The sequence below is a fragment of the Rattus norvegicus genome, chromosome 1 (assembly GCF_021556685.1).
Source record: "Rattus norvegicus strain SHRSP/BbbUtx chromosome 1, alternate assembly SHRSP_T2T, whole genome shotgun sequence".
Lineage (NCBI taxonomy): Eukaryota > Metazoa > Chordata > Mammalia > Rodentia > Muridae > Rattus > Rattus norvegicus.
Window position 1 is genome coordinate 50,740,871 of NC_141534.1, and position 22,780 is coordinate 50,763,650.

A 22,780-nucleotide genomic window follows, 5' to 3' on the forward strand; every position below is an offset into this window, starting at 1 on the left:
TGTCTGCTCACACTCCTGAGTTTAAACATCTGTTTTCTCTTTTTCTTTATTAGATAAAGGTCTGTCCATCTTGTCAACTTCTGGTTTCATTAATATTTTCTTTCATTTTTCTGATTTCCATTCCTACTTCTGAAACGATCTTTATGGCTGCTTTCCTTCTATATGCTTGGGGTTTAATTTGCCTGTCTTTCAGAAAATTATCAGGGTAGAAGATGCTGATGACAAAAGGCTGATTAAAGATAATCTACCGGCCTAACTCCTTCGGTTAGTAATTAACTTACAAATCTAGCCTATGGCTATAGGTAACTTCTCAGCAAGAAAATAAGCCTTGACACAATCGCCCAGGCTGTTAGATGCCACCACACTGCCCAGAGCCTGCCTGGAAGGTGCCGCCTGCAGAGGTAGAGGGTTTGATGGTTGCGTATGGATCACGTGGTCTTGGTGGCTGCTACTCAGCTCTGCAGTGTGGTGAGCGGACCACTGTGGAGCAGCAGGCAGTACAAGTGGTGACTGTGGACATGCAGGGTAGCGTAACGAGACAGCAAGTGTGTGAGGGTTAGAGGACATCGTAGGAACGTGGACTCCTGTCTCCAGGTGGCCGTGCCTTTACCTGCTGTTTTCTGGACGCTTCATTAATCTTATTTCCACTCAGCCTATCGTGCCCAGTAAGGAATGAGGGGCTTGTTATGGGCAGTGCAGGCCCCTGTCCTGGCGCCCTGTACGACATGAAAATCGGACTTCCTGGTCTGATAATGCGCTGGCACTGCTGGGTCCCCACACCGTGTCATCCTTGTATGACCTCCCAGAATGCAGTGACAAAATGATCTGTAAGGCCTGCTCTTCCTCCTCTTCACCCCCTCCCCTCCCCCACCGGGGTCACTTCCCCCTTAAAGCTCATCCCCGCAGTAAGTCTTAGTCACCTCAGCCAGGAGACAGCAACCTTTACTCACTCACAGCACTTCTCTGACCAGAGCACCTGGTCCTGGGAGTTCCAGTCTCCCGTCCTTCCTGAGCCCTTGGCTTCTCTCCAGCCGAGTGCTCAGCCGGCTTGGCTTTCTTTGTATTTGCCCTGAGAGCCTAACTAAGCCGCTGGATTGTGTCCTTAGCTTTCCTGTGAGGCCTTGGGAACAACGGCCCCTCAAACACCACTGGGGACTGGCACGTGCCCTAGGGTGTTTGATAAATGCCTGGCTAAAATCAGCTTGGTTTATTTTGGAAGTCTAAGGGCCCTCACTGTGTCCACTCCCGTCACCTCCTAAATGTTGAGCACAGCATAGACGCCAGAAATTTCAAAACCACCTACCGTGGCTTGTGGGGTGTGACTGTCTTAAAGCTCTAACACGTGTAAGCCATGCTGGGTGAAAACCTTTCCTCACGCAGCTCTAGACGCTGCTGGACATTGGAAAGGTGAAAGCGGCAGCAAGTGCATGCCTTAGTCAGTGCACAGCATCAATGCTAACCAGGGCCAGGCAGTAGCAAGTCTCCACTGCTCTGCTGCACAGCAGCTCGGCCTTGTACGAGAGCTCACTTGTCTCAGCCTAACCCTGCTGAAGGCACAGACACACCCTGTGATGCTCAGAGGACGGGTGCTCTGTGGTCACGTTTCTAAGCTTGTGCTGTGTTGTTTTTTGGTTTTGTTTGTAGTCAGTATTCAGAGGAGCACCTGACGAAGCCATGGGCCCAGGAGGCTCTACCAGCCTCAGGTGATCTCCTAAAAAGACTCACACTACTTAGGGGGCATTTTATATGCTGTGTTCTTGACCAAAACAATAGTTCTGAACAGTCAGATATCACGAAACAGGTCTTTTGCAGGTTGGTATCCGGTGCCTTGAGTAATGTTGGGTGTCTGGGGCCCAGCAATAATCCAGTCACTCCCTCAGGCCTTTGGCTCCTCTTGTCATGTCGGGTGCAGGGTAGATCAAAGCACGGTTCGGCTTTCGGTGAAATTTTAAGTCAAGAAGCACTTGAGCCAGAGTCCATGTACGCACGGCTCTGGGGATGCGATTAGGTGGGGCTGGCGTGGTTATGCAGTGCATATGAGGTGTTGGTCAGCAGGCAGGCCTGGGGTTCTGTGCTGATGGAGCCCCTTGCCTTCCTGACTTGTCTGTGGACAGAGGGACCTAGCTAAACCCTTCTGCCCCAGCTTGCACTCCGAGGGTCAGCTTCGTTCATTCTAATAAAAGAAGAAACAGTCTCCAAGGAAGTCTGGGAAAACATTTTCAGAAAGTTGCCCAATTATGGGGAAACAATTTCTGATATCTTCAAACACTCGATGTTTATGTATGTGAGGAAGAATCCCAACAACAAACATGTAAGCAACTGTCCGAGGCTTGGAAGAGGCGAAGACAAGTCCGAGAGACCGTGGTTGTCACTGCTGACCATCCCTTTTGAACACAGCGGGTCTGCAGGGACAGCAAATCATACAGACCTGGAAAGGGGCAGCAGGCTCACGGCGGTGTAGACACTGGAACCTCTGCATCCAGACGGTTACTAAAACTGCCACGTGAGTTGGTCCTGAGGCCTTGACTGGCAGTCCCTGTGACACGGCTCAGCCCCCTGAAGTGTCAGAGGGAGACAAGCGCCATGTTTGCATCTGCCCTACTTCACTCTCCAGGCTTCAAACCACTTACGACATTAAACTTGGGGAGTGCTTTCCGCAGTGCCCCGGGAGAACAGGTGGCCATAAGGCAGCCTTAGCTGTATGCCGTCCGTCTTTCCCCTTTCAAACTCCAACTCCCATACACGTCCCGACAGCACTCTGCACTCCTCCAGACTGTCCTGGTCCTGCCGGGGGCTTGCTGAGCCCAGGGGCCACCATTTTTCGCTTAACTTTCATACTGACAGGTGTCCGTAACATACACAGTGCTTTGGGGCACCTGGACCGAAGAACCCAGTGGCCAGCTCTGTCCATTGCTGTCATCTGTATGGACAAGCTCAGAAACCAGTGTTGAGCCCACTCTGTCCTGCTCTTCCTGGCACTGGCCACACCACTCTTAGCTGCCTACAACCAGTTACCACAATGTGATCAATCTTTCAGACCGACCCCCCGCCACCCACTGAGCATAAAGAAAGATGCAGATGTTCTAACGTTTTGAACATCCTGTTACTTTTCCAAGGTTTTGCACACTTTAGAAATTAAGGCGTTAAGATGTATTCCAGGTCTCTGTTAGCACATAGAAAAACAATTGATTTTCTGAAAACCTAGTGGAGGTTTTCAGTGAGCCTCCGTTCTGTAGCCATCATGCCAAGATCTTTTCAAAGGATCCTGTGAATCCCTGACTCTGAATTAAGGAAACGGGCTAGGGAGAGAGTCAGGTCAGGCCAGCCAGCTGAGGCACGCTGCCGGGGTTCCCCTCAAACTCCTGTTCCCTTTTGTGTTCTAAGGCCATTCAGATACCACTCCCCATTCAGTTTACCTAAAATGTCTCTGCCCTGCCACCAAAGACAGGTCAAAACCAAAGAGACTAAGCCTTGTACCACGGTCTGGTTCTTGCCAAGTACTTTGAGAAGTCACAGCTTAGAAGCCGCCTGCCATTCCTCCACCCGATTTGTTCTGTGATCCTACCTTCCCAAGGTTAGCCTCTTCCCACTCTCACAGCAACCCAGGGGGTGGGTGAGTGTCATTCCTATTTTACAATTGAGCAGATGGCCCCCTGGAGGTCAGGAGGCTGGATGGCCTGGATTGAATATTTACTTGGCCAAGCCACAGAATTCAGTGAAGGCAAGCACAGGTCCCAGATAAAGTGGCCTTAGGATCCAAGGGAGGCCTACAGGGCCTCTACAACACAGGGTCCCCTGAAGAGTAGCGTCCAGTTTTCTCTGTGTGATTTCTGGCCCGCATGGCAGGGCAGATGTGCCCGGCTTAGCACCTTGTGGGAACTCAGCCTCCCCTGCACTGTCTACTCTGGTACACAAAAAACCCAGAATGTGGTGTTCTGATTTCTGCAAGCCCAGATTTATTTGTGTTTATAATACGTTGTCCCTTAAACAGAGGGCTCTAGAACCCGGGTCACCCCTTGGCTCTTCAAGGTCAGAGTCACACTTGACTGTGTGGCTGCCATTTGATGACTCGGTGCACAGACATTTAAGTCTGCAGTGACACTGGACAGGATGTGCCTTTGTGGGCCCCATGGGCAGCTTTTCTAGTGGGGGTGTGTGGTTGTACCAGGTGGTGCATAGCTGCACACAGGGAGGAGGGCATCAGTCCAAGCACTGCCAGCTTCTCCGTCTTATAACGAATACCTTTCAGGTACCGTCTTAAAACGCTAACCTTTTTCTTCTTGTTTTGTTTGTATCCAGCCTCTGCTGACTGCCCTCAGTCTGCAAATGTCTGCCATGGGCCATTCTCCAAAGACTGCAGAGGAGAGCAGCCACCCTTTCATGTTCTAACAGGAGCTCAGTGTGGGGGAGAGCAGAGCCCCCCAGATGGGCTCATTTGTGTTTTTAAGTAGCACCCGGCTCCTTAGTGGGTACCACAGGACAGCTGAAAAGGGGCGTGGTTCCATTTTGTAAAATGCTCCTGACCTTGCTTTAAGAGCTTCCCCACTCCTGTGACAGTTTCTGAGGTTGTCATAACATTCCGTTTCAAAGCTTAAGACCTTCAAGACTAGTGGATGCCGCCTCATCAGACTGTCCTCTCTGCCTCGTTGGAAGCAAGCTCTCAGCTGGCCTCCCAGCACCCTCGTCCTGGCTCTTGCTCAGAGGGGCTCCGACGCCCACGTCTCTGCATTGGCATCCTGTGCTGGTTCATGCTGCCTGTCAAGTTGACAGGATGCAGAGTCACCTAGGAGGCGAGTCTCCGGTTGTGCCTGTACAGGTAATCCAAGGGATTCTAGATTAAACTAATAGAGTGATGGATAGGGGCGGACCTATCATAGCTTCACTATTCTGTGTGCTGGGGCTCCGAACTGAGCGAAAGAGAGGTAAGCACCAGCATCCGTCTCTTCTCTCTGACCGACAGGATTCTTCCCGTTCCTACTGCCATGACCCCCCACCATGATGGACTGTACCCTTGAACTGTGAACCAAAACAAACCCTTCCTGACATTGACAAGTGACTAAGACACACACACACACACACACACACACACACACACACACACACACGCGCGCGCGCACCCTCAAGTGACCTGTCAGTGTGTGCACCTCACTCAAGCTCTCAGCAGCCCCCACTGGGAGCAAAGCTGGTGAGAAGCTGCCATATGCAATACCCAAAGCCAGGGAAGAGTGGGGGTGGGGGGTAGCAGATTTGTGTAAATACTTGCCACAGATGACCCAGACAAACACTTTAATTCTTTTTCTTATTTGGAGGCATAATTTAGTTGTCTTACCCAAACACTTCACTCCGTCTCCAGCGATCGATGGTTAGAGAAGACGCAGCACCACGGGATGACAGGGACACACACCTTCTCTTCCACCCCAGCCCTGCCCTTCCCTGCAGCCTCACAGACCCTACTGTCACAGGGTCACAAGTGCACACGCAACCACACACTCATTCTCCTCACCCCCATCTCTCTCACACACACATACACACAAACACGTGTGCAACTGAAAAGAAACGTAACCAAACCCAGTAATTCACACGGGGATGGGGGAGGGGAAAGGTATAAAACCATCTTCCTTTCCCATCCAGCGCCAAGGCAAACTCCATGACTGGAGGGGCTGTGGTTTCTGTTTGTCCCAGCAAGGCCCTCCAGTCTCCATCACTGAACCCTGCTATAAAGGCTAAGCAGAGGCCAACTGTCCCCCACGGTTCCCTTTGGAGGTGACATTTTCCACATCAGTCAGTTTGTTTCCGTTTGTTGTCGATGTTGCCATAGGCAGAGCCCTTGTCGATTTCTGTCACACCAATCATCCATCGAACTCCCATGGAGGCTGCAGAGAACAGGGAAAAGCAGTTAGAATCCTAACACACCCCAGGAGCGCTTTGCCAACAGGAGCGACTAGGAGGCCATTGGGGGCAAAATGCAAGTACGTCTGATGGACCATTTGACCCCAGCTTTGGGCATTACTATGTAACTGAAATGACATTAAAAAGGGAAACGAGCGGCTCTGTGGGGATGCCTTAGGGCGGTTCAACCTCGCACAGTGGAGGGAAACAGAATTGGGCAAGCAGCACACACCTGTCTACAGAGTTCCCAGAATTCTCTGCTTTCAGTGCCATTTTCCAAGGCAAAAATGGCTCTTTGGAGATTGTGGGGCAGTGGTTTGGGGGGGGGGGGTGCTCTGTTAGGATGCAGGCACTGTACACCCACACAACTCCATATTGGTTGGGTTAACCATGGAGAGCAAAATCATTGTCCCCTAGAGCCCCTTGCTTTCTGAAGCTGCAGCCGTCAGAGAATGTGCTGGACCATTCTGGGAACTTATGAGCCACCAGGATGCTTGCTTGGAAACTGCCCTGTAGGCAGTACCTTTGGAGGTGGGGTTGTTGAGCTCCTTGTGTACCAGGCCCCTCCTAGTCACTGAACACACAGCCTACAGACACTGTTTATGGGTACAGCAGGGGAGCGAACCGACGCAGCCCCCAAACTATGGTGTACGTGTCACAAAGCTATAAGCATCATGTTCTCCCTAGGCTGCTACGCAAGACCACACAGCAGACAAGAGCACGGAGGCCATCCTGAGCACGTGAGGAGGTGTCTGGTGGGACACCTATGGAGAAGCCAAGATGTAAGCCCTGTCCCATTTCCAGCATTGGGTAGAGTGTCTCGTCAGCAGAAGGAAATGGTAAGAGATGTGGACTCTGGTCCAAAGGCCTCAGGAAGTGGAGGAATGCTGGAACGGAGCAGCCGAGGGGAAATGCAGGACTGGGGGCAGGGTGCAGACACGTCAGCAAGGACACAGGGAAAACCTCTAAATGACCACAGCACCCCAGGCTGAGAGCTAGGCCACTGGGTACTTCACACCTAGGAGAGTCCTTTCCTCATTCCTCTTCTTCTTTAAGGAATGTAGCTTTCTGCCCCAGAGGACATGGTCCTCCTTTGCTGACCTGCCAGCCATTAAAAGCAGAGATGGAATTTCTCCCTTGCCTACAAGCCCTGGGGCACCCAGCAGTCCTAGCCAGCCTCCTTCCCAGGATCCAGTTCAGAACCTAATGGTCCTGATGCCGACAGACTGGCTCATGTGCTAGATGTGTCAAGGTGCTTACAAAGTATCAACTTGAAAAGAAAAGAATGGTTCAGAAGAGGCACCTGGAGGGGTGGTTCTCAACCTGTGTGTGGGTGGTGACCCCTTTGAGGTCAAACGATCCTTTCAGAGCGGCCAATTAAGACCATTGGAAAACCACAGATATTTACACTGCAATTCATTTAACAGTACAAAACTACAATTACAAAGTAGCAAGGAAAATAATTTTATGGTTGGGGGCCACTACAACATGAGGAACTGTATTAAAGGCCGCAGCGTTAGGAAGGTTGAGAACCACTAACCTAGTGGGTTGTGCCTTGATTCTTAAGACTGCAGTAGTTACTAAGAGAGATGCTGTTAGCACCAGGCTCCAAATGGGAGTCTGTCCTAAGCCTTCAACGTCCGATGTCCGCCCCTTTTACTGCCCAGAGACCACAGTTCTTTGTTTCACAGAAATAGCCTATTCTTCAGGACACCCACACCTGTCTCCTGGCCATTTTTTCTCAGTCACTGAAGCTGCCCATGCCCCTCCCTCCCATAAGCCTCAGAATCAGGCCTGACTTTCAGGTGCCAGGGAAATGTTACACCCAGGTGACAGAGGCTTGGTGAATAACCCTTTGTGGAGAATGAAGAAGGCACTTTCTAAACCTCTTCACACCATGCCTAGTCCCCTGATTAGAGTGGAGGAGTCACCTAGGGAGGGTCCCTTGTCTGCTTCCAAGGCAAAGAGCCAACCACTAGGTCCCTCAAGACCTATGTCATGCTTCCCTCTGGAGAAGGGAGGGAGCCAGCAGGGCTGTCTGCAGGGTTGCATCAGGTAGGACTTCAGTCCTGAGAGGAGTTTCATCTGTCAGGGGGGAGGTGGGGAGGGGACTCCAGCTCCATGTCGTACCACACTGGCTGTGCAGTTCCACCAGGCACACCTCCAGACCCCAGACAGCACTGTGAGGCTGGCCCTCGTGAGTACCACTCAGCCTGCAAGGAGCACGTCCTGACATACATCTGGTGCCTGCCAAACAAGCTGGCTTTGCTTTGAGCCCCTGGCTCCGCACTCACCCATGCAGAAGATGAGGACCAAGCTGGCCAGCGTCACCGAGGAACCGCTGCTGACCATGCTAACAAGGAACTGGAAGAAAGGATAGAGCAGCAGCGACGCCCAGAACAACCAGTTGACCAGAGACCAGGGCCGCCGTGGGGGAACCCAGGGAGTCTCTGGGAAGACCCCTGTCCTGTAGTATTCCTCCTGAAAGGCATCCTGGGGGTCAGAAAAGAGAGCCTCAGACACCGAGCTGGCTTCCAGGTGGTACCTTACAGAAAGTAGTTTGTGGGCAGCTACTGGGGTTTGTCAGGGCTACCTGGCGTCCCCTTCCTCCAGTGTCACATGGAGAGACAGCTGCCACTTTCCTTCCTGTGTACAGGAGAGAGGAGCTCAAACTTGGGGCTGGCTATCCTCAGCCATGCACACCATATCCAGGCACTGAGGAAGCATGGCAGGACAGTGGGGTAGGTTGAAGGGAATGTGGACAAAAGGTCATTGAGCTTCGCCCACACACTGCCAAGGACACCCTGTCAATCTGGCCTCTCAACATGCAGGTTCCCATCAGCCATCTGCAGTCTTCAGAGACTGGATGACAAGGACTAGGGGGTCTGCAAGGTGCTGCTCACAGGAGGTGCCAGCCCTTACTTGGGATGACCTCTATAAGGTCAAGTTGGGGCAATGATAATTAGGTTCTCTTCGCACCCTGCTCACATCTTTGGGAGGGAGGAGCCTGTGTAAACCAAGGCTGTGTCCAGAGGAAGACCAAGCAGACAGAACTGGAGAGCTGGAAGGGGAAGGGGAACCCTTCAGGACCAAATTCTTATTCGGGTCACACTTTGAAGTGACATTTTGCTCAGGAGCAGTCAGGACCGCATCTGTTACTGAAGTGAGCACTCCCATGGAAAAATGTGCCTGGGCGACAGGCACGGAGAAAAACCACTGATGTACAGTATACTGGTAAACTGTCATATGCTGTTTGAGCTTGGCGGGGGGTGGGGTGAGCGGACTCTGGCAACAAGGAGGCTCTCTCTCCCTTGTCTCATTGAGCTTGTTTATTTCAACCGTCCTCCATAACTGCGCTGGGGATGGCTGGCCCCTGACTCTGCGAGCGGAAGGAAAATAAAATAGCAAGCAGCTCAGAGAAATAAAAACGTGGACACCCTTGAGAACATCTGGAAGGTGGACCACTTCCAGCAGAAACCCCTACTGTTTACACCAGGGAGTAAAAATGCCTCAATAGGTGGACAGGAAGAGGGAGCCAGAAACTCAGCCATGGAACAGAGAGCTCCACTGAGGACTCCAGCATGGCTGTCACTCAGGTGATTCCTCGATTGAGGACGCTTGCTGCAGGGTTTCTCCTCCTTTTGATTACTGCATACTAAGAAGCTCGCTCACTGGAAACCTGTCGGTTCGGCTGTCGTTTATTCTTTGGACCATTCAGAACAGCCATTACCTCCTGTTGGTCCACTACACGCACGTGATGGGTTTACTTTCTGAGAGACCACCTAACAATGTATTTCGATATGTTCTTCCAGTACCACCCGTGAGAACGGCATCTTGAGCCCTACACACGGCAGGTACACCCACCTTCTCCTGGTAGAGCTTGTGTAGCCAGGCTGAGCACTTGTCCTCATCCTCAGGGATGTCTTCCATGGGGATCCTCCTGCAAAAGCAAAGAGCAGCTAGCCGAGAGACCCACGGTGAGCCCCGGGCCACATTCCTGAGGGAGAATCAAGGGTCAAGCCAATGACTGAGAGACGCTCTCAGGAGTGGGGATCTGCCTTTCTCCTTCTTTCACCTCCCCAAACCCAACACTGTTTCCTCCCAAGAGGACAGTGCTGCCCCGTGATGCAGTCCAATAGGTGCAGAATCTATACATACGGGACAACACACTAGAACTTCCTTCAACCAAGGAGCAACAGTAATGGCGGACCATCTCACATATAGTTCCTTTGCCCTTGACTGGGGCACAGCCACATTGAGGCAGATGCTGGAAGCTGAGGCCCCAAATGAGCTCATTTCCTGGGTGGCTGTCAGACTGGGGTTGGCAAAGGTGGGAGGCTTATCCATTAGCAAAGAGTCCACCTTGAACAGGGAGAAGTAATTTTCGGGGTTCCCTCTCCACATGTTCTCGGGCTACTGGCTCTTCAAAGATGACATTTTGAGGACCTCTGCTCTGGTCCATGGACAAGTGTGTTTGTCACAATTTTTCCCAGGACATTTCACACCCCAATGTGCCAAGAAATATATGAATAAGGACGCTGAAGCTTCTCTGAAAATGCCCTTTGACCTTTTTGGTTTCCATGAAACTGACACTTCTTTCTTCGCTCTTTGTGATCTCTGGTTGCAAGTAAGATCATTGAATATGTCGGGGGTTGGGGGGTGGTGGAGGGAGTTAGCAAGGCCTTGAAGTGTGTCTTCACTTGGATAGCTGAAGCTTAGGCATTTCTACTCTTTTTAAACATGCGCTGGACAATAGCACCCTAGACGTGTTATTACTTTATATGGCGTTGTAACATATATTGAAGAATGTCCCAGTCATGTTAAGTGGATTCCTACACACGAACAGGTGTGTTGGGTAGCATAAGGACTCTTCCACGGTGGCCATGAGCACATGTTGGCTTTAGTAGGTGAACTTGAAAGGATCAGTCAGCTGTATACTCTACTGCGATTCCCACAGATACCCCAGAGAACTGCAGTTACTAAAAAACAAATCCCCACCCCCAACCCTTGTAGAGGTCAAACGGTCTTGCACCCTACCAGAATCCAGCTGAGTGGAGCTCTTGAACTCCAGGTGTCGAAGGACCCACTCGATCTCTGGTGCTTCCTCATTTCGTGGAAAGCTGGAAGCATTTCCAGGAAGTTAACACAAACTGTCAGTCCACAAACATGTTTGTATCTTTAAACATTTTGAGTGGTGTGGCAGTGCTTGGCCATTGGGTTTTCATCATGGTGTGCTGGGATTTGTTACCGGAAGGGGTCCAGGGAGCTCTGCTTGTATGTGGATGTTTCAGGGGCTCTTGGATGGCCTTCAAAATGACTACGGCATAGGGGGCCAGTGCCACCTGACCCAACTCAGACTGGGTTTTAGTGCAAATGGCCTGCGGCTTCCTGTCTGCTTCACCTTCCCCTTGTCATTCCACTAGTCTTGGTGACATTCTGGAGATCAAGAGTTAGGCACATTATGTAAGCCAATAAGCAATGATGAAAAAAATGATGATGAAGATGATGAAAAGAAAGAAAAAATTGGTTTCTCTTTGCAAAGAGCAGATCCATCTTCGTAGGAAATGTGTCCATCAAGAATGGCTGACAGTGAGTCTTGGGCTCCTGTCTGTCCACCCAGAGGTCTGTGAGAGGTGCAAGCCGAACCGAGCCAGTTAACAGATCCATAGGAACTGGGAGGGAAGGCCTCCTCCCCGGGGTGTGCAGTAGATGTGCCTCTTGAGTTCGTAACATAGATAAAAGACTGGAGAGAAGTTCGATGGGAAGCAGACTTCGCGAGAGATGCTAAGCAGACGTTTCTGGAAGTTGGACTCCTTGCAATTTGGCACTTAGAAACAAGCCCCCCCTTTTCTAGGAGGGAAGCAGGGCCAACTCACCTAACGTAGCAGTCAGCGTGATATTTCTTTCCATTTAAGACTCCCAGCAGTGTTGGGTTTTCATTGTTTCTGAAATTGAGTGTACAGTCATATACGGCTGGGACTATAAGACAAGACAGACAAGGCAGTATAGAGCAGGTGAGGCCGGTTCCGCTTGGTAGTCACACACACTGGACGACATGCTCACACCGTAACCTGTCTACCAATGACACGCACGATAGAGACCTCTTCCTTGGGTTTTTCTAGACTGCTCACCTGCTCTACATTGAACATGTGTAATCAGAAAGTCAACTGTAAGCAAGTCCTGGGAACAGAGTAACCCCCGTGGTCATGTGGGCTTTAAAACCGTGATGACTGTCAGATCTATACTGATAAGGACGTTAATCTTTCTAGTCGGCAGGTCCTGTTGTAGTTGCAAATACCAATATTTGAACAAATACGGGTAGAAGATGATCTAGGCTCATTCAAGGATGTGTCTGTGACAGAACAGCCATCATTTATAAATTTATCAAATGCCGTTTTCTCTTTTATAAAAGACTTTCTAACTATGTGGATGCATGTCTATGTGGGTGCACATGAGGCCAGAATAGAGCATCGCACCCCCTGTTGCTGGATTTACAGGCAGTTGTGGGCCACCAGATAATAGTGGTGCGAACAGAATTCCAGTCTTCTCCAAGTGCAGTAAGCTATCGGCTAAGCCATCTCTGCAGCCCCAGTGTAACCCTTCTTATGAGCATTTTGTGCCCTCCCAAAATGAAGCAGCCACAAAGCCAGGGTGTTACATCTAAATCATGGAAGGAAAAGGTAGTGCAGTCGAGTTAATGGTTCTATTCAATGGTAACTCCTTGGGGTAACCTACCCTCACGCCCTCCACAAGGCCATAAGGCAACAGTAAGCAGGGTGTAATCCTGCTACTGTACTGATTGGTTCAGAGTGAGTAAACTATGAGACTTCACCCTCTATGCTAATGTGTAGTGTAACCCTGATGCTGATTGGTTCAGAGTCAGTAAACTGTGGAACCTTGCCTACTATGCTAATTTGTGATGTAACCCTGCTGCTGATTGGTTGAGTGAGTAAGCTGTGACCCTCTCCCACTATGCTAATATGTGGTGTAACCCTGATGCTGATTGGCTTAGAGTAAACTGAGACCTCTCCCTCTATGCTAATGTGTGTTGTAATTCTACTGCTGATTGGTTTAAAGTAAACTATGAGACCTCGCCCCCTATGCTAATGTGTGTTGTAATTCTACTGCTGATTGGTTTAAAGTAAACTATGAGACCTCGCCCCCTATGCTAATGTGTATTGTAATTCTACTGCTGATTGGTTTAAAGTAAACTATGAGACCTCGCCCCCTATGCTAATGTGTGTTGTAATTCTACTGCTGATTGGTTTAAAGTAAACTATGAGACCTCGCCCCCTATGCTAATGTGTTATAGTCCCGCTGCTGATTGGTTCAGAGTAAGCTGTGGAACCTCTCTCACTATGCCTTTTGTATCAGGAAGGAGGAATGGCTTTTAATGAATATGGAGCTAGGGGCTGGAGCTGGGGGAGGAACAGAACAAGGAGGCTAACAGCTACCCGGTCCAGATAAGGTGACTGGGGTCTGGTCCAGTCAGGATAAATAACTCTGCCTCCAGCAAAAGGGCTAACAGACTTCTACTAATACAGATGTCTCCGTGTCTTTATTATGAAAGGTCAAGTGAGAGCCCCGTAAAAAAACAGCAACAGTAACTATATGCACATTCCAAGTTATCTCCTCGGCATAGTCCACATTCCATCCAATCTTACTGCGGGAGCCCTGGGACCCGGCTCAGGCTCCAAAAATGCTTATTGGGTCAAAGAATGGGTGACTTAACGACAGAGAAGCGAGTGGATAGAATGTGTACACAGCCGCCTTTTCCCAGCAGTGGGCAGTTTGCTTAGCTGCATCACGCAGTCTTCCAAACCTAGATCTTCTGGAGAGTGGGCTTATGATGCCATCATCACACAGGGCTGAAGAGACAGGTGCCAGTCACACGTGCAGGCAGAGCCCACTGCACTAACACTGATCTTGACCGTAGCTGGGCAGCTTTACACGTCTACAGTTAGTGTTAGTAAAAGTAGTGGGGGAAATCACAGAAATTGTATACCGTCCCTGGATCACTTGGAATATGAAGAACAAGGATTCAAATGTGATAAAATCGCCATCCATTTCTTTCCTTAATGCCTAACCCCACTACAGGTCTGTAGGTCCACTATCTTTCCCTATGGGAGAGGGTCCTCATGCTGGCTTGCAGAAGTGTCTAGAGGCATTGTCCTTAAAGACCCAACCACTTTCCCTGTTATTGGTGGGCATTGATGCCTAAGGTGGGCAACTGTCCCAGAAGATATTTAACCTGTTGATATCCTTGGCGCCCTGGATAAATCCCCCCTCACAAGAGATAAAGACAAGGCTATAGAAGCTAGCAGCATGGAGCCAGAAGCCACACCTGACCTGCCTCTGGCAATACAGCAGGGCCTGCTTGGCCCACTTTTTCCTTCAGGACAAAGCGTTCTCTTGGCAGGTCTAGGACATGAAGTTCTAGGAAGGCCTGCCTGGCTCTGTGGTGCCTCACACTTGAAGCAGTGTCAAGTCCTATCCAGCTCAGGTAAGACGTCAAGCCTCCTTTGGAGCTGAAGGGCCAGGGAGTAGGGATGTGAGAGAAAGGGGTTACATAGGAAAACAAATATGTTTTTAACTGAAGAGGAAGGGTAAAAAGAAAACGGGGGAAGTCGCTGCCTTCTGTTTGTAGCTACACTGGCTTGAGGCTCCAGACTCATGGGTCTGTACAGATCAGATCATCTGCAGGTGGTTATCAGCAATAAATAAGCAAGAGAGGGCCTCAAAGATTGCAGCTCCATGACCAGGCGATCTTCTGTCCTCCAAGGATCCTGCACTTTCTGCACGCACAGCGCAGTGCTGCCACTGACCAGCAGAGGGGAGTATTTACTGGGATTTAGAAATATGAAGTGCCCTGCCTCTCGTCCCAGGTTCCACCTAGCTTCAAAGATCCCCCATTTAGCCAGCATCCTTACCAACATCTCGCAAGCACTTCACAGTGATAGCAAAGCCCTTGGTGCGTGGCAGCAGGTGATGCTTGAGGCTGGGCAGCCCCTTGGCTTGGGCCACCTGCATGCTGATTTGGTGTTTCTTCTCTGTGAACCGTGTGCCCTCACAGTGGATCAGAAACTGAAAAGCAAAGGATGCTGGTCACACAGGGGGATTCCACGGTCACGCAACCCCAAGCTCAACTGGAGGCCACAGTCCCAAAGATGTTCATAGTCACACTTGACTCCAGGTCAGTCCCCATAGTGTCCTCGTGCCCCACAAATCCCTCAGGTCTCATGTAATTCCAGGTCACACTCAGTCCGAAGTGACTCCTATGTGTGGTAGCCACACATGATGCCACAGGAGCCAGACAGCACACTGCTCCTTTGCCTACATACCAGATACTTCTCTGGGTAGTCCCGGAGGTGCAGCAGGCTCTTGGCAACCGTCTGCCGATCTTGCTCCCACTTGCGTGTGCAGAAGATCATTTCCACAAAGTACCACATCCAGCCAATGATGGGGACATAAGCCAGTTCTTTCTTGGCCAGGACTTTGGAGTTCTGAAATAGAGGAAGAACCTTAGGGTGTCTGTGAAGGAGACATAGCTGTTGGAGCTCTCATGGGGAAGGAATGGCCAGTCATACCAAAGGCTTGGAGCCCTTCCTTTTTCCCACTGCACTGACCTGAGGAAAGGTCATGCCCACCACTGGGTGGACCGCTGCATGACAAGGGTCTGTGAACACGCACAGAGGTGTGAGGATACCCTCACGGACCACGGCCCTCCAGATTATCGACACCTGTGTGTTTGCCAAGCCCATCCTGAGGTTCTGTCCAGCAGGTCTGTATAATGCCGTGCCACAGACCAGCACATCAGCAAAGCCACCGAGTTCATACAGGCAAGGCCAGCAAGGCTCACGGCACTGGCAGGCTAGCGAGTGGAGGCCAGCAGAGTTTGAGCAGTTCCATGGGAAGCAGGGGAAGCTGGGAAGTCAACTTGGCTCAAATGGATAGATTCCCTATTCATCTCTGCCACTCACTTCTGAGGCTGGAAGCAGCCAATCTCCTCAGGTTGGGGTAGCTGCGGTTGGTCCCCAGCAACTCCTGTGACCGCACTGTGTGGGCACCAGGGGTGGGGTGGGGAACTTAGAATCTAATGGGGCAAGAAGTCAGGGGGATGCAAAATGACTCTTACCTTGCTGGGTTTGTTTTCTCTCTCTCTCTCTCTCTCTCTCTCTCTCTCTCTCTCTCTTTCTCTCTCTCTCTCTCTCTCTCTCTCTCTCTCTGTGTGTGTATGTGTGTGTGCATGCACACATGCATGCGAGTGGGGGTTGCACATTCATGTGTGTGAATGCTGACACCTACCATGGTACAAGTGGAGGCCAGAGGACAATCAGTCCTTGTCTTCTGCACTGTTTGAGGCAGCGCCTCCTTGTTGTTTGTTTGGCTGCATAAGCCAGGTTAGCTGGCCCACGAGTATCTGGGGATTCTCCTGTCTCCACCGCTCACCTCCCCGTAGGAGCAGTGGAATTGCAGACACTCACTCACACTATGTGTCTTGAGCTGTACGGAAGTTGGGGGGATTCAAACTCAGGTCCCCATACTTGCATGGCAAGCCCTTTACCCACTCAGCGCCTTGACCACTGCCACCATTCGGATTTTTACCCTCCACTTTGTAATCGACTGAGACGATCTCTGACTCTTGAGATGGATGCCCACCCACACTGACTGTGTAGACAGTTGAAGGCAGCCGTCTATCCAGGTCCTGAGCCTTCGCTGCCTGGAGGGGAAGAGCAGAGGTTTCACACCGCCCCTCCCTTCTCTCCCCTTTTGCTGTCTTCCACTTGGTGTCTTGTGGCTAAGACCATACTGTCATCATATCTACCGTGCTTGGGGCCCTGAGGTAGACTTCTGAGGAGGCCTCACCTACATCTACACCCAGCATGGGGCAAACTGCCAGACTCACTCTGGAGATGATCTTGCTCTTGTGCCTCTCGCCCTGGAAACCAAGCAGTCTTTGGGCTCATAGTCCTCCCGGGAGCCTACTGTCCTGTGTCCACACTAGATTTCAGACTCCGGGTGACAGGGAGGGACATTCCTGCTGGTCCTCAGTTTCTTTGGTTTCTGTCACCTTCCTACTTAAAGCTTTGACGATGAGAGCAAACCGATCCAAACACAAAGCCTCCACTGGCAAATTAAGCTCTTTTTTTCTGGAACTTAAAACTTGTTTTTTTTTTTTAAGGTTCTATGTACCGGATCTTGCAAAAATTACATTTGGCGGGCTCAGGAATTACAGGATGACCCACACTGCCACCCACAGAGATGTTACTGACTCTAGCATTGCGGCGACTGGGTGGGTGGTCAGTCTCATCCAGCCAATCACGGCTGCAATCCTGGGTGCACTTCCTGCTTATGGTTCTCCAATGAGACACAAGTGGGTGTTAGTACTTGGCCTTTGGTAGGTGGTAGAGAAGGCTGCCCTGGTGGGTTGTGGGGAATCTAGGGCTTCAACTAGCGGTGACTCAAGAGGCTGTATTCCCATCACTTACATCACCAAGAGTCACTTCAATGTCCCACAGTAAAAGCCTTCATTGACTACAGTGTATTCTATACATCTGACAATATTTAATAAATAGTATGGGTAAGGCTGCAAAACAGTGCACGGGCCACTCTGATGCCCGCTGGTGTCCATGCAGGTTAATTGGAGTGAGGGTAAGCATTCCCCTGAATGTAGGAGCAATGCAGCTGCCATCATGGGCTGAATAGTAGTCGTAGAGACGATGCGGTCCACAGAGCTGAAAATGCTCATTCTCTGGATGGCCAACTACAGATCAAATTAGTCAAGCCTGAATTTACAGCCATTAATAGTCACTCCACATAAAATTCTCACATCACACTAAATCAGAGATGGAGGAAGGGGCTATGCTAAGAGACTTTACAAGTTAACTCATTCATGACTGACATCCTGGAAAGTATTATGGCAATAAGATGTAAATATGTCTAGGAAAACCTAGAATTAATATGGGTAACCCACACCCACCAGGTGCTGAAGTGTCTACCGCGGCCAGTGTCTAGATCGTACATACATCCTACAATTGGAAAGTTCTGGAAATACTTTTGGAGGTGAAAAAAGGGGTTTGGGGATGTGAATGCTAAGGGTGTATGGGGGCACGGGAGTTGAGAAGGTCATTAAAATGGGTGCCTCACCCAGCTAGGAAGGACCTCACCCATCTCTTAGGGACTAGAGCCAGTCTCCGAACCAGAATTTAGCACCTCCAAGTAAGACAGTGCAGCGTGTGACCAGATGGCCAACACAGAGCTGCTTTAAATAGCACAGGGCTCAGAGCGTCTTAACCCTCAAATTTGGTGGCTTTTAATTCACTTCACTACCAGACTGCAAATGAGACCCCTTCTGGGTCCAAGTAGAAAATGCAAACCAGTGTCCAGCTAGCAGGTTAGGACCTGGTGGTGGTGGTGGCGGCGGCTTCCTGTCCTCTAACTCCAAAGCCCTGCTCAGGTCTGAGGTCACTCAGAGGTGGCCCTGCTCAAGGCTGTGTTTGCATTGATGCCTCACTAGATCAAACATAAAACCACTCCTGAAGGCTCATCAGTGAGTCCCTGAGGGTCTAGCCTTAGTTGGCTATTGCCACTAAATATGTAAGAATTAAAGCTGGCAAGATGTCTGGCTCAATGAGAAAAGAACGCTATGCTTTACCCTCTGACACCCCCCACACACACACACATGCGTGTACACACTAAGTCATTTGTGTGCATGTGCACACACATACACACACACATATGTGCAATAAATGCAATTAAAATTTTTTTAACTACTAGAGTTTAGTGTTGACACTGGTCAGGAACTTCTCTTCGTCTTGTTCTTCAAGTTTCTAATCAAAAGTTTTTCATTTTAAAAAGTAAATATATTAGGCCATTTCAGTGAAACCTTTGAAATAGGTGAGGTGTAGGAGAAGGAAGCAGGGCCAGTCCTCAACATTCTAGCATTCCCCTGCATACAAACTAGAGACAAGGAGCCAAGAACGAAGTCTGATGGGGGCCGGCCTGCCCTGGGGTTGGGCTAGCCTGATCACATCAGAGAGCAAGCAAGGCAACTGACAGTTCAGCCTCCATTTAACTTGTAGAAACATGAACCCCAAACTGACCAGTCCACACAAGCACCGCCTTTAGTCCAGGCATGGTTCCAATGCTGGGGACACAGAGGTGGGCGGGACTCTCTGTAACAGAGTCTAGAGGCAAACAGGAGTAGCACACTGGAGATTTGATTAGTGCCTTCCCCCAGGACAGACTATGCAGCTGCCCTCCTGGGACACACGGCGAAACTTTGGGAAGATGGAGATGAGACCAGAGCTCAGATGATGGAGTGGGTGTGGCAGTGGGCATCAAAGGGTTGAGAGACTCTACGAAGTCATCGGACATCTTTCTTACCGGGCTGGCCCTGCTCTGGCTTTCCAGGGCCTCACTTGCAGGCAGAAGCTATGGAGTTTCCTACCAGGAAGTCCTAAGGGTTTCTCTAAATGAAATAAAGCCTGGTCATGATTAGTCACAGCCACGGGGGAGACGCACAGACCAAACTCTCTAAGCACTCTCTAAGAATGTCTGTCTCTCTCTCTCTCTCTCTCTCTCTCTCTCTCTCTCTCTCTCTCTCTCCCTCCCTCCCTCCCTCCCTCCCTCCCTCCCTCCCTCCCTCTCTCTCTCTCTCTCTCTCTCTCTCTCTCTCTCTCTCTCTCTCTCTCTCGCTGGAAATACCCATGCATCATTTTATCAAAACCCAGCCTGCTATACCAGGTCCTTCAGCACTGAATTATTCCCCCAACCCTCCCCCACTTCCCTCCCTGTGGCAAGCCCTAGACTCTTCTAGATTTGACAAAGTGTAGTGGGGAGGCAGAGGAGGGGTGTTTCGTGGCCAAGAAGTATGCTGAGACCAGCAAGGGTATTTCCCACAGACTCTTCTAGGAGGAGCTGTGGTGCAGCAGAACGAAACAGATAAAAGGAGTTCCTGCCCTTACCACCCTTATTGCCCTCACCCCACCCCACCACTCCCTTACTGCTCTGAAAGGCTGGCCTGGATACTTCTAGAACCACCTAAGGCCAGAGTATCTGGGAAGATAAGCAGGAAGCATTCCGGAGAGAGAGTGGGGGTGGGGTGAGGGCTAAACAGGGGCAGACACACCCACAGGACGCCTTACAGGCAGGAGACAATGGGACACTCTGCTCTGACAGGTGGCCAACTGAAAGATTCCGGGGCAGGTGTGCAGGCCCTGGGCAGGAACAGATGGGTGTGTGTGAGGGTAGTGAGTGGGGAGCAGATGTCACTGGCTAGGGTGGTTTACAGAAGGGAGAGGGGCTGTCCATCTGTCGGGCAGCCTTGAGGCTAAGTTAACTGGCTTGCCTGGGGAGTTAGTACCATAAAAGAAGAGGCCCTGCAATGTCTAGCTTGGGACTGCACTGTGGGGCTGGCTCCTCCTGTGTGCGTCCCCCCCCCCGGGGGGGGGGGACTTTTCTCTCCCCAGGATTCTCTTGGTCACCTGCTAGGTTCTTTATCTGTGTAACACCAGGTCATCCTGACACCACTCTCCACCCCGCCCGATTCAGTAAGTGTCCACTCTCTACCCCGCCTGGGTTAGTAAATGAACCATCAGGGCCTTAAGTGCCACATCTGTCCACTCCAGCTGTCGCAACAGGGCCTGCCAAAGTCTGGAGATAGGGTGCCAATTAATCTTGGCTGAGATGTTGCAAGAAATGAATCAGTAGGGCCCATTTTCAACAGGAGGTGTGTGCTCAGAGCACTTCAGAATCAGAGATGAGCGGGAGGTGTTAGGCCTGCTTGGGATTCCGACCCCAGACCTACAACAGAGGTGCATATTTTACATACCAAAGTAGACCTGGCCTCTGGGTTCTCCCAGCATCCCTCAGTCCCCTACCTGGCATACCAGCCCTCTACCCTGAACTTTCCAACCCAGGAACTGGGCTTCTCCTCCCCCAGAAGCTCTTCCCTATATAATGCAGACATTTTGCTCTCCCCCTCTCTCCCTCTCTGTGTGAAAGTGCTATTTCTTTCTCTCTGTTCCCCCTCCCCTCTGTCTCCCTTTCCCATGGTGACTTCCCTAGCCTAGTTCCTTGGGAACTGTGAACTCATCCAACAAACCTGCCTTATAAATACTCTATCTGACTTGAGCTGGTTCATTTCACCAGCAGAGAATAGCTCATCAGGACCCTCCCCCGTGACTGGTACCCAGTATTGGAGCTTGAGAGCTAGGGAGTTGAGGGCCATCTGCTTCATGACTAAGCCCACCACCAAAAAACCCACCAATCTCATAGCCCAGGATAATAATCATTTATTTTGATTTTTTTTGAGAGACGACAGAGAGACAGAGAGACAGAGAGACAGAGAACAAAGTTAAGTAGGTAGAAAGGTAGGGTCAAAATATATTACCTGAGAGAGAAATTTTAAAACCTTGTAAAGAAATAACCCATTTCTTTGGCCTGTTCTTTGCACAGAGAAATGCAACAAATTCTAACCCTTTCCCCGGCCATGCTTCCTTCCATCACCTGAGGGATATTTACCAAGAGGAGGAAGAGAAGATCTCAAACAAAATGCCACAGTATGGTGGGTGGGCGGCCTCAAAGATGGTCGTATGACCTAGAGGTTTCCCTGGGTGTGGGCTGTGCTTTGAGTTCACCTCTCACAAATGGGATCTGATAGAAGGTCCCCTCACACAGTGCTGTGGCTCTGCCCGGGGTGCGAGCTCCCACTCTCTTTGGCATTGCATACACTCAGGGAGAGAAGGGGCTTCTGTGTCCAGGGAAACCCTCCCAACAGGCCTGTGTGTCGGGGATTGAGGCGCAGACAATAAGCCTGTCACTAGGCTTGGAGGGTAGCCAGAACATGCCAACGTTTCAGATGAGACCATCCCTCTGGCAACCACATGACCACAGTCCTGGAGCTCTCTGCTAGAAGCCCAGCTGATTGGTGCCTGCCTCCCCCAAGAAAGGGACAGTCAACAGTCTGCGAGCCCCTGCTGCTGTGTCCTGCTCACTTTGGAGACCGCATGCCACTAAAGATGACTAAGACACAGAGCTCCATTAAGGACCTGAGGCAGAATCTCCCAGCTAGCCTTGGTTAGCCTGCACGCTGCAGCCTGGGTGGCAGAGGAGCTCGGACAGCAGCCACGGGGTGACATGTCATTGATGGAGTTCTAGACCCCGCACTAGCCTGAGACTCTGCAATTTGACTTTGGCACACTCGTGCTTCACTGAGGCAAAAAGACAAGCAAATAGTTTTTGGACCACTGTGTCCCATGGTAACACTCCCTAGCCATCCCTAGGTCACAGTTGGCCCCAATAGGAAAGAATCAGCCTATGTCTAAGAGACCTCATGCATGGCCTTTGACTTCTGCCCCCATCCAGGAGTGATGGCTCAGGTCTGCTCCTCCTGCTTCACCTTCTCCACTTCCTCCTCCTCTCCTCCTCCCCTTCCTCTCCTCCTTTCCTTTCCCTGACTTCCCTCTTCTCCTTCTTTCCCTCCTCTCCTTCTTCCCCTGTTCTCCCTCCTTGGATTCTGGGCCAAGTGCAAGTTTCTCTGAACTTCAGTGTCCTATGGCCCCATTCCCAACCTCATGACTGCTCCTAGTAAGGTGTGCTACATTTAGCCATGAAGCTGGTTCTGCTAGCAGTCGGCCTGTGAATTCAGACCCTGCTTCTTCCAAGGGGTTTGGTTTCTGGACCCTGGGAGAAGGGACTGAGTTGCATATTTTACATATCAAAGCACACCTGGCCTCTGGGTTCTCCCAGCATCCCTCAGTCCCTACCTGGAATACCCTGCCCGAAAACTGTGAACTTTCCAACCTAAGGGCTGGGCTACTCTACCCCAAAGGCTCTTCCCTGTATAATCCAGACATTTTGGTCTCCTCCTCCTTCTCCTCCTCCTCCT

The 22,780-nt window shown here is 50.6% G+C and overlaps 1 protein-coding gene across 7 annotated transcripts in view; it reads right to left on the minus strand.

The window, feature by feature from the left end:
• Window positions 1-5,269: 5,269 nt before the first annotated feature.
• The window catches only part of Agpat4 (1-acylglycerol-3-phosphate O-acyltransferase 4), a 106,167-nt gene continuing 88,656 nt past the window's right edge, over window positions 5,270-22,780 (minus strand). For all 7 annotated transcript variants that reach the window (XM_087603472.1, XM_087603374.1, NM_133406.2 and 4 more), the window contains 6 exon segments: window positions 15,231-15,392; window positions 14,820-14,973; window positions 11,766-11,868; window positions 9,754-9,829; window positions 8,184-8,382; window positions 5,270-5,873 (listed from right to left, as the gene is read on the minus strand). In XM_087603472.1, the coding sequence (XP_087459598.1) occupies window positions 5,779-5,873; window positions 8,184-8,382; window positions 9,754-9,829; window positions 11,766-11,868; window positions 14,820-14,973; window positions 15,231-15,338 (735 nt within the window). In that variant the 5' untranslated portion in view covers window positions 15,339-15,392 and the 3' untranslated portion in view covers window positions 5,270-5,778.